At 40.3% G+C, this 19,622-nt stretch overlaps 1 protein-coding gene across 2 annotated transcripts in view; it reads left to right on the top strand.

The window, feature by feature from the left end:
• Positions 1–5,581: 5,581 nt before the first annotated feature.
• LOC132822333 (protein bicaudal D homolog 2-like) overlaps positions 5,582–19,622 on the top strand; it is an 89,278-nt gene continuing 75,237 nt past the window's right edge. For both annotated transcript variants that reach the window (XM_060835577.1, XM_060835576.1), the window contains exon 1: positions 5,582–6,104. In XM_060835577.1, coding sequence (XP_060691560.1) covers positions 5,889–6,104 — 216 coding nt within the window. In that variant the 5' untranslated portion in view covers positions 5,582–5,888. The remainder of the gene's footprint in view (positions 6,105–19,622) is intronic.

Raw genomic sequence — 19,622 nt, 5'->3', positions numbered from 1 at the left:
TAGTCCAGGAGATTGAACACAGTTAGGTGTCCGGTTGGGTGTTCACAGCCAGTGTATGTGCCTCATCAGTACAGAATTGGATCATGGCTTGTCCTGTGGCTCCAAAGCAGCTAATCTGGTGAATAGCTAACACCGTTGGGCATATGTATAGCCATTAGTCAGGAGTCTGAGCACATCAGGTTCGGAGCTGTCCAGTTAGGTTACTCAAGGGAGCGGTTCATGGTCAGTCTTGTCAGGTCTATCTACAGAAGCTAGGAGGGAATCAGGATTAGAAAGTGCTAGGAGATTGTTGCTGCAGTAACGGACTGAAGAAGCTAATTTTTGGGATTGGGGACTGCAGGTTGGGGATAGGGAGTCTGACAATTGTTGAGGAGATTAATGCATAACCATGCCAGGCATGGCCACCTCAATAGCCAAGGGATGGGAAGGAAAAGTGCAGACTTGTGTAGGTGGATTGGGTGGAGACCTGTGGGGGTACAAAGACTATGGGGTTCTCCTACAGGCCTCTGACTGCCAGCAGACTGGGGCATTTCTTCTATGTCAGCTGTGGAGTTGTCACAATTAATGCTAACCAGAGTGTGTTCCCAAACATTCTAAAGCTAGCATTCCTGCCAAAGTGTCTGTATCTGGGCAGGTGGGAGGTGTAGGAGGTAGCATTGCTCACACTTCCTCTGAGGCCTCAGTACTCTCATCCTCAGAGATCAAAAAGGCAGCTTTTGGTTGAATTGACTGTTTCACTCCAATGGTGGTGGACCTCCCAATGATACCTGCAAAACAAAATAGAGCAGCCAGTGCTTAGCAGTGTGTGCAATGAATTAGACTGACAGTGGGGTTCATGTGGGAGTTGCCATGGAATAAAAAATGATACTTATTCAGTTAGCGACACATGGATGGTCCTGGTCTTCTCCTGTGAATGACAGGCTTCTTTCCTGTTAAGAGGTGAGTAGTCTAATGTTGGGCACCCCACCACCTGTCTGGGCCCTTTCCACTCTGTTGCGGGTTCTCTTTGCCAGGAATTAGAGAAAGGGAGGAATTGAGTGAACCGAAACTGTGGCACTGTTATCAATTTTGATGCAGGTGGTTGAAAGGTGGTGAGTTGTTCCAATGAAATGAGTAGACAGTGTGGGAGCAATGCAAGGTTATTGAATTGAATTGAATTAGCTCTCTTGTCATGTCTACTCATGAATACAGCGAAAAATTTACAAGTCGTCACTTATGGCACCATCTTAGATGTGAAGGTACCCAGGTGCAGATTCTTGAGTAAAAATTTTTAGGAAAAAATAGAAAAATGAAGAAATGAAAGGTCCAGCATTACCAACTTTCAAAAGTACAAAATCACTGCAAGAAATTAATAGTAAAAAAGTTCAGAAAGCAGTCGTGGACTCATAGAAATGTACAGCATGGGTAAGGACCTTTCCCATACTCAATGCTCTGGCCAATAAAGGAAAGCATACCAAACGCCTTCTTCACTATTCTATCTACCTGCGACTCCACTTTCAAGGAGCTATGAATCTGCACTCCAATGTCTCTTTGTTCAGCAACACTCCCTAGGACCTTGCCATTAAGTGTATAAGTCCGGCTAAGATTTGCTTTCCCAAAATGCAGCACCTCGCATTTATCTAAATTAAACTCCATTGCCACTCCTCAGCCCATTGACCCATCTGATCAAGATCCCATTGTAATCTGAGGTAACCCTCTTCACTGTCCACCACACCTCTAATTTTGGTGTCATCTGCAAACTTACTAATGAAACCTCTTATGCTCACATCCAAATCATTTATATTAAAGTATATGGACCCAGCACCGATCCTTGTGGCACTCCACTGGTCACAGGCCTCCAGTCTGAAAAACAATCTTCCACCACTACCCTCTGTCTTCTATCTTTGAGCCAATTCTGTATCCAAATGGCTAGTTCTTCTAGTATTCCATGAGATCTAACCTTGCTAACCAGTCTCTCATGGGTTAGCAAGGTTAGATCTCATGGAATACAATCCTTCCAAAATAGTACAATAAAAAAGAAAAAAAAAATTAAAGAAAAGAGAAATTAGTCCATGTCACAGCTCTGGGATCGAGGACTTGACCACACCTGGGCCAGATCCCCATAATGCTGAAGAAAAGTCAGAGGTTGGGTGTGCAAGGGTATTGCATTCAGCAGTGAGAGTGGCAGAACATGAGTTTTGGTGGGAGGTGGTTGCAGTAACAAATATAGATTGAGTGTAAAGTCGCAGAGAGAAGAGTGTGGCAATTAGTAGAAAAAAAAAATCACAGACCGTCTTACAACACTGATGAGTATTTCTATGCACTGTTGAGATGGCACTGACACAGGTGGCAATCTTGGACCACATTGCTGGGACCGGATGCATGGCTTCCTCTGCTGGTCCTCTAGGAAGAGGCCAGCCCTCCTCTGGAATGCTCTATCCATCAAGACCATCTGTTAGAGAATTGCAGACCATCTTCTACTTCTCCAATGTGTTCAAACTGACTGTTGGTCACTGGGTAGAGCAACTTTGAAATTGAGGTGCATGCCCAGATGCACAGCAGACTTTTAAATGTGGCATAGGCGCCATAAATGCCAGTTTCTTGATGAAAATCCAGTGAGTGGTTCTGGGAATGGTATGTGGTAAATTGGGATTAAATCAAATTTCAAGTTCACCACGGGGTGTGGAAGCTGGTTACTGAGGTGAGTTTGGTTGCATATGTTGCGAATGGGCCGCAGAGTAAGTAACCCCTCTAAATACTCAATGCAACTCACACTTACCCAAAATAACATAAGATTAAGTCAACTGATTCTGTTTCTCATTAGATAGGTGCTGACAAATCTGTTAAGGGCTTGTGATACACTGTATATCCTATACCGGATATATTAGAGGGTGTGTGATGCACTGTATATCCAGTACTATATATATATATTACAGGGTGTGTGATCCATTGAATATCCTATACTGTAGATATAACAGGGTGTGTGATACACTGTATATCCTGTACTGTATATATTACAGGGTGTGTGATATATTGAATATCCTATACTGTATATATTACAGGGTGTGTGATACACTGTATACCCTATACCATATATATTACAGTGTGTGATACACTGTATATCCTATACCATATATATTACAGGGTGTGTGATACACTGTATATCCTAAAAAGTATACACTACAGGATGTGTAATATACTGCATATCCTATATAGCATATATATTACAGGTTGTGTGATACAATGTATATATTACAGGATTTGTGATGCACAGTATATCCTATACCGTATATATTACAGAGAGTGTGATACACTGTATATATTACAGGATGTGTGATGCACTGCATACCCTATACTGTATATATAACAGTGTGTGTGATACACTCTATACCCTATACTGTATATATTACAGGTTGTGCGATACACTGTATATATTACAGTGTGTGATACAATCTATATCCTATAGTGTATATATTACAGGTTGTGCAATACATTGTATATATTACAGTGTGTGTGATAGACAGTATGTCCTATACTGTATATATTACAATGTGTGTGATACACCCTATATCCTATACTGTATATATTACAGGTTGTGCGATACACTGTATATATTACAGTGTGTGTGATGCACTCTACATCCCATAATGTATATATTACAGGTTGTGTGAAACACTGCACATATTACAATGTGTGTGATATACTCTATATCCTACACAGTATATATTACAGTGTGTGTGATACACTCTATATCCTATACAGTATATATTACAGTGTGTGTGATAGACGGTATATCCTATACCATATATATTACAGTGTGTGTGATACACTCCATATCCTATACTGTATATATTAGTGTGTGTGATACATTCTATATCCTATACAGTGTATATTATAGTGTGTGTGATATACTCTGTATCCTATACAATATATATTACAGTGTGTGATACACTCTGTATCCTATACTGTATATATTACAGTGTGTGATGCCCTCTGTATCCTAAACTGTATGTATTACAGTGTGTGTGATACACTCTGTATCCTATACTGTATATATCACAGTGTGTGTGATATACTTTGTATCCTATACCGTACATATTACAGTGTGTGTGATACACTCTGTATCCTATACTGTATATATTACAGTGTGTGTGATACACTCTGTATCCTATACCGTACATATTACAGGGTGTGTGATACATTCTGTATCCTATACTGTATATATTAGTGTGTGTGATATACACTGTATCCTATACCATATATATTACAGTGTGTGTGATACATTCTCTATCCTATACCCTATATATCACAGTGTGTGTGATACACTGTATATCCTATACCGTATATATTACAGGGTGTGTGATATACTCTGTATCCTATACCGTATATATTAGTGTGTGTGATCCACTCTGTATCCTATACTGTATATATTAGTGTGTGTGATATACTCTGTATCCTATACCATATATATTACAGTGTGTGTGATACACTGTATATCCTATACAGTATATATTACAGGGTGTGTGATACACTCTCTATCCTATACCCTATATATCACAGTGTGTGTGATACACTGTATATCCTATACAGTATATATTACAGGGTGTGTGATACACTCTTTATCCTATACCCTATATATCACAGTGTGTGGGATACACTGTATATCCTATACAGTATATATTACAGGGTGTGTGATACACTCTCTATCCTATACCCTATATATCACAGTGTGTGTGATACACTGTATATCCTATACAGTATATATCAGTGTGTGTGATACACTCTCTATCCTATACCCTATATATCACAGTGTGTGTGATACACTGTATATCCTATACAGTATATATTACAGGGTGTGTGATACACTCTTTATCCTATACCCTACATATCACAGTGTGTATGATACACTGTATATCCTATACAGTATATATTACAGGGTGTGTGATACACTCTTTATCCTATACCCTATATATCACAGTGTGTGTGTGATACACTGTATATCCTATACAGTATATATTACAGGGTGTGTGATACACTCTTTATCCTATACCCTATATATCACAGTGTGTGTGTGATACACTGTATATCCTATACAGTATATATTACAGGGTGTGTGATACACTCTCTATCCTATACCCTATATATCACAGTGTGTATGATACACTGTATATCCTATACAGTATATATTACAGGGTGTGTGATACACTCTCTATCCTATACCCTATATATCACAGTGTGTATGATACACTGTATATCCTATACAGTATATATTACAGGGTGTGTGATACACTCTCTATCCTATACCCTATATATCACAGTGTGTGTATGATACACTGTATATCCTATACAGTATATATTACAGGGTGTGTGATACACTCTTTATCCTATACCCTATATATCAGTGTGTGTGTGATACACTGTATATCCTATACAGTATATATTACAGGGTGTGTGATACACTCTCTATCCTATACCCTATATATCACAGTGTATATGATACACTGTATATCCTATACAGTATATATTACAGGGTGCGGTCTCTCCGCCCCCTCGAGCGGCTCCTTGTCTGTTGGGAAGGAGCTGACGTCAGCGGCAATGGCGGCGTGAGGGCGGAGCAGGGTCGCAGCCTGACGGGGCGGGGATACCAATAGGGATAGAGATAGCAGCTCCCGGAGTCGGCTGGACGGGGACGGGGCGAAGGGATCCTCCGTCTCCTGCACTGGGGTTGATATTATTTCCTACCCTGCCGTCCTCCTCCTGCGGGCTGAGTGCCGCCCGGCCGCAGCTATGATGGATACCCGAGTGCAGGCACCGAGCACGCCGTTTTAACTCGGCTGCCCCCCCCCCCCCCCCCCCGGGGGATCCGGACGGAGGGTCGGCCGGCCGAGGAGGGAGCGGACTGCGGCGCCATGGAGGCGGAGGAGCCGCTGGTGGAGAGCGAGAGCTTCCTGCGCACTGAGGTCGAGCGGCTGAACCGGGAGTTGAGCGAAACGACCCAGGAGAAGATCCAGGCGGCCGAGTACGGTCTGGTGGTGTTAGAGGAGAAACAGAGCCTCAAACAACAGTATGAGGAGCTGGAGAGCGAGTATGAGACAGTCAAACAGGAATTGGAGCAACTCCGAGAGGTGAGGCTGATTGACCGAGCAATTTATTTATTTATTTATATATATATTTAAAAAATCGATCCCCGTTTTTGTATTAACGGTTCCTTTTTGAAAAAATGTTAATCACTTGCCTGAAATGCATTGGTTGGATTCTTCAAAAAAAATCTGACCGAAGACCCACCCATAGCCCAAGGGCGTCTAACCGTTGACAGATTCAAGCAGCAGCTCCGAGCATCTGCCAGCTCCCTGCTCTCAATAATAGTTGTAGTGCTGTGCCAAATGGCTTACAGTGGGTTGTTCGTGTCGTTGAATCGTCTACTGTAACTGTGTGAATTCTCCCAGTGGTGGAATCCCTTTGTCTCTTACTTTCAGTGGATTGTCATAGATCGGATTAGTGACCACTGATAGATCCACAGGAAGCATGGTTAGAGATCTGTCGGGCACCCAGATTAAAAATAACAACTTCCCCTCTATTATTCACATTGAGTAAATCAGCTAATTAGAATTTGATGACCAACCTTCGAATGAATGAGTGTTTTTTTTTCGCCGCACAAAGCAAAATTGCGAGGTAACTTTCGTTTTAATACTGCCTCGACAAGATCTAAAGAAATTCAAACGAGAAAATATTTCCATGTGTCGTTCGTACAAAGAAATTGGGTAGAATATGTTGGGCAGAAATAGACTATCCAGCCATACTAGTTTAATACATCCAGTCACTAAGATGTTCAAACTGGAAAGAAATTGTTTAAATCTATAATCATGTACTATCACAGTACATGAAGGAAGGTAAATTGCTACTCTTATGTAGACATTCTGTAACTGCCTTGTAAAATGAAATACGTGTGCAATTTGATTCATTGCCTGAGTTTAGGTTGCATGTTTTTTTCCCCACTCAAGATATCATTGGATTTGACTTGGCGCCTACTTCCAGAATTTTGGATTAGATTAGTGAATCATTGGGAAAGTCATGGGTAGCTGATCTGTTTGGCTGATACAAAATTAAATTGGTTACATTCTAGAATAAAGCTATCTTTTGGTTTTAACTATTGTTGACTTTTGTCTTCAAATTTATGAGAGACTTAAGTTTCTGTCTCGGAAAAGGTCAGTTTGTGGATATAGCTACATCTAAAGAATCCATCTTTTTACAAGTTTATATTAAATTGATTAAAAAGAACTCTGTCTGAATTGTGGAGCATTTTTGTAATGAGAAATATGTTATTTAATTGAGATAACATTTTGATTGAGATTTTTAAATGTGAGTTGTTTAGAACATAGATGTGGCTACAAGGAAATCAGGCCTAGGAGCTAAATATCCATTGATACATGTCCTATTGAAAAGACAGGCAGGTGGGCAGAGGGGGTGGAATTTCCTTAAGTCAAAATGAAATTAAATGAAGTAGAGTCAGATTATGTAGAATGTGTGGGTAGAGTTAAGGAACTGCAAAGGGCAAAAAAACTGTAATGGGAGTTATCTACAGGCCTCATACAGTAGTCAGAATTTGGGGCATAAGATACACCAAGAAATATTCAAAAAAGGCTGATAACAAAGGCCAGGTTACAGTGATCATTGGGGATTTCAATATGCAGGTTGTCTCGGAAACTCAGCTTGGTAATGGATCACATGAAAAGGAGTCTGTGGAATGTCTGTAAAATGGCTTTTTGGAGCAGCTTGTGGTGGAGCCAACAAGAGAAGGGGCAATTCTAGATTAATGTTGTGCAATGAGGCAGACTTGATAAGGGAGCTTAATGTGAAGGAGCCCTTAGGAGGCAGTGACCATGATATGATAGAATTTACTCTGCAGTTTGAGAGGGAAGAGCTGGAATCAGATGTAACTATTACATTTGATTAAAGACCACTCCAGAGGTGTGAGGGAAGAACTGACCAAAATTGATTGGGAGGAGAGTTTAGCAGGAGACAGTGGAACAGGAATAGCAGGAGTTTCTGGGAGTAATTTGGGAGACACAGCAAAAATTAATCCTGGGGAAAATGAAGCATACCAAAGGAAGGCTGAGGCAACCATGGCTGACCAGGGAAGCATAAAAGCAAAAGAGAAAGTGCATAAAGTGACGAAGGGCAGTGGGAAGCCTTTAAAGACCAACAGAGGATGTTGAAAAAAGAAAAGAGGAGGAGGAGGAAGATTGAATGTGGGGGTAAGCTAGCCAGTAATATTAGGGAAGATTGCAAGAATTTCTTCCGATGGAGCAAAAGTAGACATTGGGCCATAGGAAAATGATGCCAAAGAATTGGTAATGGGGAACAAATAAATGGCTGAGGAACTGAATGAGTACTTTGTGTCAGTCTTCACAGAGGAAAACATGAGTAGTATGTGAATATTCAAGGGATTTGGGGAGCAGAAGTAAGTACAGTGACCATCACCCAAGGAGAAGGTGCTAGAAAAACTGAAAGGTCCGAAAGTGGACAAATCATCGAGGCTACACCCGAGAGTTCTGAAGAGACAGTGGAGCCTTTAGTAGTGATCTTTCTGGTATCACTGGAGGGAGGCTCCCACAGGACTGAAAAATTGTGACTGTAACCTCCCCCCACCCTGCCATTTAAGAAGGCATTAAGGCAAAGAACAGAAATTTAGGCTGATTAGCCTGACTTCAGTCGTTGGTAAGATTTTGGAGTCCATTTGAGGGATGAGATTTCTGAATACTTAAAAGTGCATGTTAAAACAGGGCAAAGTCAGCATGATTCAATCAAAGAGAGGGCATGCCTGACAAATCTGTTAGAAATCTTTGAGGAGATAATGAGCAGATTAGACCAAGGAGATACAATGGATGTTATCTATTTGGATTTCCAGAAGGCCTTTAAAATGGTGCTGCACAGGAGGCTACTGAGTAAGATAAGGGCTCATGGTTTTAGAGACAAGGTACTACCATGGATGGAAGATTGGCTATCTGGCATAAGGCAAGAGTTGAGATAAAAGGGTCCTCAGGATGGAAGCCAGTAACTAGTAGTGTTCCATAAGGGTCAGTGTTGGAATCACAACTTTTACTTTATACATTTTAATGATCTGGATGAAGGAATTGAGGGCAATCTAGCTAAGTTTGCAGATGATACAAAGTTCAGTGGAGGGGCAGGTAGTATTGAGGAGGCAGGTTGCAGAAAGATTTTGACAGGTCAGCAGAATGGGCTTAGAAATGGCAGATGAGTTACAATGTGGGGAAATGTGAGGGCATGCACATTGGTAGGAAGAATAGAGGTATGTGCTAATTTCTAAATGGGGAGAAAATTCAGAAATCTGGAGTGCAAAGGGACTTGGGAGTCCTAGTCCAGGATTCACTTAAGGTAAACTTGCAGGTTGAGTCAGTAATTAGGAAGGCAAATACATACCATTCATCTGAAGAGGACGAGAATATAAAAGCAGGGAGGTACTTCTGAGGCTTTATCAGATTGTGGTCAGGCCAGATTTGGAATATTGTGAACAATTTTGGGGCCCCTACCTAAGGGAGGATGTATTGGTCCTGGACCATGTTCAGAGATCTATAAAAATGATCCCCGGAATGAAAAGCTTAACATGTGAGAAACATTTAAGGACTCTGGGACTATACGGAGTTTAGAAGGATGTAGGGGGAGGGTGGCATCTGTTTGAAACTTAGAGAATGATGAATGCTCTGGAGAGAGCGGATGTTGGAAAGATGTTTCCATTGACAGGAGAGATGAGGACCTATGGGCACAGCCTTAGAGTAAAGGAAAGACCCTATAGAACAGAGACAGGGAGAAACTTCTTTAGCCAGAGATTGGTCAGTCTGTGGAATTCCAGGCCAGGTCATTGAGTATATTTAAGGCAGAGATAGATAAGTTCTTGATTGCCAAAGGGATCAAAGGTTAGGGGGAGAAAGTGGGAAAATGAGGTTGAAAAATCTATCAGCCATGATTGAATGGCAGAGAAGACTCGATGGGCCGAATGGCCTAATTTCTGCTCCTATGATTTTATGGTCTTAACACTGAATAATTGGTTATCAGTCAATGAAACTTCAAAGCATTGTAGAATCCGACTATTTGAAGAAAATATGTTAACATTTGCAAATCACGTTAATTAGCTTTATGTGCTATAGATTTAAATACCATTTAATTGTATGCACTTGAATTCTCTGTTTCTCACAATGTTACATGGGATATGATCCTTCTGAGTGCTTTTTCTGTTTCATAATTAAGCTTTGAATTGCAGGAATTAGATGAGAAAATATCTCTCTTCAAATTTTAAATGTTTAAAAATTCAGTCACAATCCGAGAGTAGTTTAATTTTGTTATGTATGGGATGTGATCAAAAGTGGTGGGCCTGAGGCAATGAATTCCACAGACCCACCACTCTGGCTGAAGAAATGTCTCCGCATTTCTGTTCTGAATTTACCCCCTCTAATTCTAAGGCTGTGTCCACGGGTCCTAGTCTCCTTGCCTAATGGAAACAATTTCCTAGTGTCCACCCTTTCCAAACATGTATTACCTTGTAAGTTTCTATTAGATCTCCCCTCAATCTTCTGAACTCCAATGAATACAATCCCAGGATCCTCAGCTGATCCTTGTATGTTAGACTGACCATTCCAGGGATAATCCGTGTGAATCTCCGCTGGACATGCTTCAGTGCCAGTATGTCCTTCCTGAGGTGTGGGGACCAAAACTGGACACAGTACTCCAAATGGGGCCTAACCAGAGTTTTATAAAGTCTCAGTAGCACAATGGTGCTTTTATATTCTAACCCTTTTGAGATAAATGACAACATTGCATTCGCTTTCTTAATCACAGACTCAACCTGCATGTTTACCTTTAGAGAATCCTTGACTAGCACTCCCAGATCCCTTTGTACTTTTGCTTTACGAATTTTCTCACCGTTTAGAAAGTAGTCCATGCTTGTATTCTTTTTTCCCCCAAAGTGCAAGACCTCGCATTTGCTCACATTGAATTCCATCAGCCATTTCCTGGACCATTCTCCCAAACTGTCTAGATCCTTCTGCACTGAAAATGTGTTGCTGGAAAAGCGCAGCAGGTCAGGCAGCATCCAAGGAACAGGAAATTCGGCGTTCCATCTTAGCCTGCCTGGACACACTTTCCTCATTCCTGATGAAGGGCTTATGCCCGAAACATCGAATTTCCTGTTCCTTGGATGCTGCCTGACCTGCTGCACTTTTCCAGCAACACATTTTCAGCTCTGATCTCCAGCATCTGCAGAACTCACTTTCTCCTCCTAGATCCTTCTGCAGCCTCCCCACTTCCTCAGTACTACCTGCTTGTCCACCTAACTTCGTATCATCGGCAAACTTCGCTAGAATGCCCCCAGTCCCTTCATCCAGATCATTAATATATACCGTGAACAGCTGCGGCCCCAACATTGAACCCTGCGGGACACCACTTGTCACTGGCTGCCATTCTGAAAAAGAACCTTTTATCCCAACTCTCTGCCTTCTGTCAGACAGCCAATCGTCAATCCATACCAGTAGCTCACCTCGAACACCATGGACCTTCACCTTGCTCAGCAGCCTCCCGTGTGGCATCTTTATCAAAGGCCTTTTGGAAGTCTAGATAGGCCATATCCACTGGGTTTCCCTGGTCTAACCTATTTGTCACCTCTTCAAAGACCTCCCCTTATTAAATCCATGTTGACTTGTTCTAATCCGACTCTGCTCTTCCAAGAATTCAGAACCCTCATCCTTAATGATGGATTCAAGAATTTTCCCAACAACCGAGGTTAGGCTAATTGCCCTATAATTTTCCATCTTTTGTCTAGATCCTTTCTTGAACAAGGGGGTTACAACAGCGATCTTCCAATCATCTGGGATTTTCCCTGACTCCAGTGACTTTTGAAAGATCTCAACGAGCGCCTCTGCTATTTCCTCAGCCACCTCTCTCAGAACTCTAGGATGTATCCCATCGGGGCCAGGAGATTTATCAATTTTAAGACCTCTTAGCTTTTCTAGCACTTTCTCTTTTGTAATGGCAACCATACTCAACTCAGCCCCCTGGCTCCCTTTTAATTGTTGGGCTATTACTCATGTCTTCCACTGTGAAGACTGACGCAAAGTACTTGTTAAATTCTCCAGCTATTTCCTTATCTCCCATCACTAGGCTTCCAGCATCAGTTTGAAGTGGCCCAATGTCTACTTTTGCCTGTTGTTTGTTTCTTGTGTATTGAAAAAAACTTTTACTATCATTTCTAATATTACTGGCTAGCCTACCTTCATATTTGATCGTCTCCTTTCTTATTTCTCTCTTTGTTATCCTCTGTTTGTTTTTGTAGCCTTCCCAATCTTCTGATTTCCCAGTGCTCTTGGCCACTTTATAGGATCTCTCTTTTTCTTTAATACATTTCCTGACTTCCTTTGTCAGCTATGGCTGTCTAATCCCTCCCCGGATAATCTTTCTTTTCTTGGGGATGAACCTCTACAGTGTCCTCAATTATACCCACAAACTCCTGCCATTTTTGCTCTACTGTCTTCCCCGCCAGGCTCTGCTTCCAGTCTATTTTCGTCAGGAGTTAAGGGCTACAGGGAGAATGTGGGTAAGTGGAGTTGAAATGCCCATCAGCCATGATTGAATGGCAGAGTGGACTTGATGGGCCAAATGGCCTTGCTTCTATTCCTATGTCTTATGGTCTTATGGTTTTATTTGACCTCTGAGACAAGAATGATATTCACCTTTGCAGAATCAGATCTAACTATATTTGTGGAAATCTCAGGGGATCGTTTCTCTGCAAATCTGTTTTTAATATGCAAAGTTCTCGAAAGTCTTTGCGTCGCCCAAAATTTGCAAAGTTAGTTTTTCAATTCATAATTTACACTTTAATCTGTTAAAAGTAGTAAGTTACTCAACAGAAATACTATGGAAAATAACAGTTGAAAGTCTTTTTCTGTATAAATTTGAAGGAATTATCCACCCCAAATGCTAAATACAGGTGCATGTGGAAAATGGAAAGGGTCACGATGGATATTTTTAATCAACCTACTCAGACACATTATGACACCTCTGTTCGCCGAGCTGGAAGTTTTTGTTGCAAACGTTTCGTCCCCTGGCTAGGTGACATCATCAGTGCTTTGGAAGCACTGATGATGTCGCCTAGCCAGGGGACGAAACGTTTGCAACAAAAACTTCCAGCTTGGCGAACAGAACCACAACAACGAGCACCCGAGCTACAAATCTTCGTACAAACCATGACACCTCTTCAGCAGGTAGGACTTGAACCCAGATTTCTGACCCAAAGGTGGGGATACTACCACTGAACCACTGTTGAAATTACAAAATTATAATTTTGTAACTCTCGTTCTGACTCGGAATATGTTGATATGTATCTAATGTTTGAAGTGCATTTTTTAATGTGTCCCTTTTATTGTCCTGTGAACCTAACTCATAAAGTCACCTTTTTCCTTGCATACCATCTGATTGGTGTTCAACAGAGCAAGCTGCTATAGTTTGTTTATGCAACTATGTAAAGAATGCTTGTTGGTTTTCTCCCTCCTAAAACAGATTAAAGGGGTGAGTGTTATATAATCGTTTTACATTTTTGTACTATGTGAGGTTATTGTTGTAAATAGAGTAGTTTGATTATAAAGGAGGGTGTAACCAAAGCTGATGGTTATAACTAGCATGCCAATCACTTAAATTGTTCTTTTGTTGGTGATTGTTTGGCTCTTCACATTTGGCTTGTTGTCTACTTTGTTCACATGTTGGATCACAGCCCGAAATCCTTTCAGAATCTCATTTATTTTTCAGGCTTAAATATCTTTACAGAAGTATTCATATCTTTTGTAAATTCTGAACTCTGTAGAGTTTGTCAAATATATAAACATGGCAAGGTACACATAAACATTGGAACATGGAGCTGGACTACCATTCCATAGATCACGGTTGATCTGATTGCAATATAATTTGCATTCTAATCATGATCACCTTTCATTTCCTTGTTTTAACAAAAATTTATCTAACCCTTATCTGAAAAATTTTCAAGGATTCTCGTTTCCACTGCCTTTTCAGGACAAGAGTGGCAAAGGCTCATAACCCTTTAAGAGAAAACAATTCCCCTCCTATTGATTTCAAAGAGGCTTCCTTGTGTATTTTTAAACTGTGATCCTTAGTTCTAAAATCTCCCATGAGGGGGAATATCCTTTCCACTTTGTTCTCGTCAAGATCCCTTAGAATCATATGTTTCAATCAAGTCACCTCTCACTCTGCTAAATTTCAGCAGGTTCAAGTCTAGCTGTCTAGCTTTTCCTCATAAGTCAACCCTCATCTCATAAACTTTCTCTGAACTGCTCCCAGTGCATTTATAATCTTCCTTAAATGATCTGGCTAATACAATGAACAACACCCCATGTGTGGTCTTACCTCTGCCTTGTATAACTAAAGCATAGGCTTCCCACTTTTTGTATTAATTTCCCCTTTCAATGAATTATTATTTTAATGGCTTTCATAATTATTTTATGTACCTACATAGTAACCTTCTGAGATTCCTGCACTAGGAAAACTAGGTGCCTCTGAATTTCAGAGTTCTTGTGTCTCGTGATTAAAATAATATACCTTTTCATTGTTCCTGCCAAATTAAGAGCAGTTTCACATTTTTCCAGTTATGCTCCATTTGCTGGAATGTTGCCTAATCATTTAACTTATATATATCCTTTTGTAGCATCCCTTATACCTATCCATGTGTCTTCAAGTTTGGCAACCATATCTGTGTCCTTTGGTCCAGGTTATTTCTAAAAGTTGTGGTTACTTGAGGTCCCAGCACTGATCCCTGTTGCACAGAATTTGATAGATTTTGTCATTTCTGCTTACTTTTATGCTGATTCAGACAGCTGAACCTCTGTCTCTACCAGTATGTCATCCCTACATGCTGTATTTTCCACATTATCTTGATGTAACACTTTATCTGGAAATGTAGGAATCATACATACATTAGTTCACCTTTATTCACAGTATATGTTACCTCCTCAATGAACTCGGAGACTGGTCAAGCAAGATTTCCTTTTGGCAATTCATGTAGACTCTGCCTGATAACCTTGAACTTGCCTAATTCTCTTGCCATAGCTTGCTTACAGAAAAAGAACAAGAGTAGGCTATTTGGCCTACTGCTCAGTATCTGCTCTGCCGTTTATTAGAATTACAGCTGATCTGATTCTTAACATTAACTTTGCATTCTTGCATATCCCTGATTTAATCTTTCATTATCTTGGTAATTAAAATCTGTTTACTTCTGTCTTAAGATTCTGCATCCACTGTCTTTTAAGGAAGTGAATTCCAAAGACTCTGACTCCTATCAGAGAAAAATGTTATCTCACTTCTGTTGTAAATGGACACCTCCTTATTTTTAACCAAAATCCCTAATTCTCCATTTTCCCCCAAGAGGCAACAGGTTTTCAGTGTCCATCTGGTGAAGTCTCCTTTTGATTAAGTCATCTCTGACTCTTCTCCCCTCCAGAGGATGCTCGCCTCACCTATCTAACCTGCAAAGTCAATCTGCACATTTAAGGTATTTGGTAAACCTTCTATGAACTGCTTCTAATGCCATTAACATCCTCCTTAGTTTGGTGACCAGTACCATACAAGGTGCTCAGATGTGGTTTCATCAATACCCTGCATTGGTGGTGCACAAGGATTGGTGCTGGGTCCTCTACTTTTTGTCATTTATATAAATGATTTGGATGCAAGCATAAGAGGTACATTTAGTAAGTTTGCAGATGACACCAAAATTGGAGGTGTAGTGGACAGCGAAGAGGGTTACCTCAGATTACAACAGGATCTGGCCCAGATGGGCCCATGAGCTGAGAAGTGGCAGATGGAGTTTAATTCAGATAAATGCTAGGTGCTGCATGTTTGGAAAAGCAAATCTTAGCAGGACTTATACACTTAATGGTACGGTCCTAGGGAGTGTTGCTGAACAAAGAGACCTTGGAGTGCAGGTTCGTAGCTCCTTGAAATTGGAGTCGCAGAAAGATAGGATAGTGAAGAAGGCGTTTGGTATGCTTTCCGTTATTGGTCAGAGTATTGAGTACAGGAGTTGAGAGGTCATGTTGCGGCTGTAGAGGACATTGGTTAGGCCACTGTTGGAATATTGCTTGCAATTCTGGTCTCCTTCCTATCAGAAAGATGTTGTGAAACTTGTAAGGGTTCAAAAAAGATTTACAAGGATGTTGCCAGGGTTGGAGGATTTGAGCTACAGGGAGAGGCTGAACAGGCTGGGGCTGTTTTTCCCTGGAGCATTAGAGGCTGAGGGGTGATCTTCTAGAGACTTAAAAAATTTATGCGGGGCATGGATAGAGTAAATAGGCAAAGTCTTTTCCCTGGGGTCGGGGAGTCCAGAACTAGACGGCATAGGTGTAGGGTGAGAAGGGAAAGCTATAAAAGAAACCTGCAGGGCAACTTTTTCACGCAGAGGGTGGTACCTATATGGAATGAGCTGCCAGAGGAAGCGATGGAGGCTGGTACAATTGCAATATTTAAGAGGCATTTGGATGGTTACATGAATAGGAAGGGTTTGGAGGGATATGGGCCAGGTGATGGCATGTGGGACTAGATTGGGTTGGGATACCTGGTCGGCATGGACAGATTGGTCTGTTTCCAAGAAGTACATCTCTATGACGCTATAACCTCTCTACTCTGTACTTAACCACATAACACTCAAAGTTATTTGTGTTGATTGGTGTCACAAGTAATAAAGAAATTCAAGTTGAAAATAAACTAAGTAAAAATTTGTGATCTGTTCTTCCTCCTCACCAGCATTTATCTCTCTTCTTGTTCTATTAAAAATTTAACTGACAGCAGCAACAACTAACATTTTTATATAGCACACCTGTAATGTAAGCACTTAACAGGAGCATGTTTTGACAGTCAACCAAAAAGAGTTTTCTTCAAAACAAAACTTGATAAAAGATTTTGACTTTAAGGAATATAGTAAGTGGGACTTGAGAGTAGGAGTAAGACATTCAGCCTTTCGAATCTGCTCTGCGGTGCTTTATTACTGATGAAGGGCTTTTGCCCAAAACATCGATTTCGCTGCACTTTGGATGTTGCCTGAACTGCTGTGCTCTTCCAGCAACACTAATCCAGAATCTGGTTTCCAGCATCTGCAGTCATTGTTTTTACCTGGTTTCTAGATTATGGCTGATCTGGTTTTGGTTTGAGTTCCATTTTCTTTTCTGCCCTCCTAACTCTTGATTTCCTCAAGCATCAAAAATCCATCTAAATCACCTTGAATAAATTGAATGATTTGACATCCCATTGTTTCCTGGGGAAGTGAATTTCACAGACTAATAGCCCTCTGAGAGAGAAAAGTTCTTCTCGTCTTCATCTCAAAAATGAGACCACTTATACTTAAACTGAGCAACTGTTCTTGTTGCTTTCAAAGGAAAACGTCCTATTCATAATCCAAATGTCTAAGTTCCCTCAGATCTTGTATGTTTGAACAGCCTTCCTTGTCATTATGCTCAACTCCAGCGGGTCAGGGACAAAAGAAAGGTAGAGGGGTAAAGAGATTTAAGGAAAGAATACGCTGCTTGGAACTGACATTTACCATTGAAGAGACTGCCACAAATGATGTTGAGAAAGGAGTGAACAATACTTGGCCATCAAAACTTTGGTGGCCTGCAAAGTTCTTGTCAGAGGACGTTATGAAGGAGAGGCCAGAGAAGGATTTTAATGTGAATTTAAAATCGAGGCATAGGAGGGTTTAGCGCAAATGGAAGGCGGCAGTTGGCGAGTTGGACTAAAAGCAGAGTTTTGCATGTATCGTGAAGCTGTTCTGGAAAGACCTCAAATTTGTATGGACTGGTTTACTTACGTAACTCAATGCCATTTTCTAAATGGAGACAAATGCGTTTTCACTATGGCTTTGAGAATTGTGAATATTAGATCAATGGTAAGAGCCAAATACTAAATTATTCCTTGCAATTTCCAGGCACAGTCATCCCTATTATTTCTGGGAGAGTCCATAAAAATCTTATTTGTGCTATAATTTCACTCTATTCTGCAGTTTTTAAAAAAAAATTGTATTTTGTGAAATTTAATCGTATTAAATAATGTTGAAGAAAAGCAAAAGGTATTCAAAATTGTGACTCTTGGAATTACATAGCCTCTCTCTTTGTTATGCTGGCCTAACAATTTAATGTCAGTGATCATGCTCCTCATGCATTTCCATGACCTCATATTTATTAATCTTACCTGCATAGTCTACTCCAACCCCTCACACCCTCCCCATACATTTATCAAGCTTTGTCTCAAATGTATGTTCGTATACAAGTTAATCTGAGTATGCACACTTGTACCAGTGATTTGACAAAAGGTAGTAGTGATGAATAACTAACATGTTGTCTTTAAATGGTTGTCTCTTTATGTTTATAATGAATCAATCATTCAGTATTGAAGAGAAAACACGCATTTCAACTAAAAACATCTTTATCTGCACTGGCAGAGAAATTCATTGACATCTTATTGTTAGAAAGGCGTTTTCCATTTCAGTTTTTGCTCAGTGAGATGCATGGAAATGCACACCAACATAACCTACTTTTGTGCAACGGCAAATGAGCATTTTGCTGAGGCTTTTCTTATCAGTGTGGACAAAAATAACATCTGTCCCTCGCTATCAAAGTTAGAGACAAGATGTGAGAAAGGAAGGAAACTCCTTGTCAATTACATGGATGTCCCTCATGGATTTTATTTAGTACAGTATATAGTTCAGTATGGCTTGATTTTTTTTTAAAAACAGATAAAGATCTGGAGAGCATATCTTGCATTATGTAGTAACTAGTGAATAGTTAACAGCCTTGTGATTTGTTTGACAATGTATGTGTCATTTTTTTTCCCCTCTTTCGGATAAAGAATGTTGAGTCCCCCCACTCTGAGTTTTTCAAACAGTGCAAAGACAAAAGAGTATTTGTTATTGATATAATAGCTATTTGCAAGACAGCTGCAATGTTTTAAGTACCAATTTGACAAAGGAGTCTTCTGAACTCATGGTTCAGAAGTCAGAGGGAGGAATTTTAGAGAGTAGTACATAGATTTCAGTGTTCAAGATTAAAAAAGCATGTTAGATGTGTGAGCTAGATTTAAGTTCATTATAATAGTGCTATGAGTGTTTAAGATGTGACAGTTGAAGGCTTGAGAGGAAATATATTTTTTAAGACTGTTACAGGATGGGCATACTAAGGAGCTACAGAACATAAGTCCAAACAATTATTCTCTCATCATTCTGTACTTGGATATCTGACGTTCTTCAGGTGTTGGGAGCCTTGGCATTTGCCATTTATTTTTATCATTACTCTAAGTTGATTTTGATCACTTGATTCTGAATGGAGCTGTAAGTCTGGATAAAGGTTACCTCGCAATGATTCTGCTAGTTAATATGTTTAATACATACACATTTACTTTTTTCCATTTGGATTATTATTTTAGAATTTAATTCTAAAAGGACGTTTAAAACAAATGAATATAAAACTAACATTGTGAATGTTCTGTTCCAAGGAACTTGTTCAGTTAGGTGGTAGTTCACAAAATCACTGAATTATTACAATGCAGAAGGAGACCATTCAGCCTATAATGTCTGCAACAGCTCT

The sequence above is a fragment of the Hemiscyllium ocellatum genome, chromosome 14, assembly GCF_020745735.1.
Source record: "Hemiscyllium ocellatum isolate sHemOce1 chromosome 14, sHemOce1.pat.X.cur, whole genome shotgun sequence".
Lineage (NCBI taxonomy): Eukaryota > Metazoa > Chordata > Chondrichthyes > Orectolobiformes > Hemiscylliidae > Hemiscyllium > Hemiscyllium ocellatum.
Note: the sequence above shows the minus strand (reverse complement) of the source record. Positions and strands in the feature narration are given on the sequence as shown.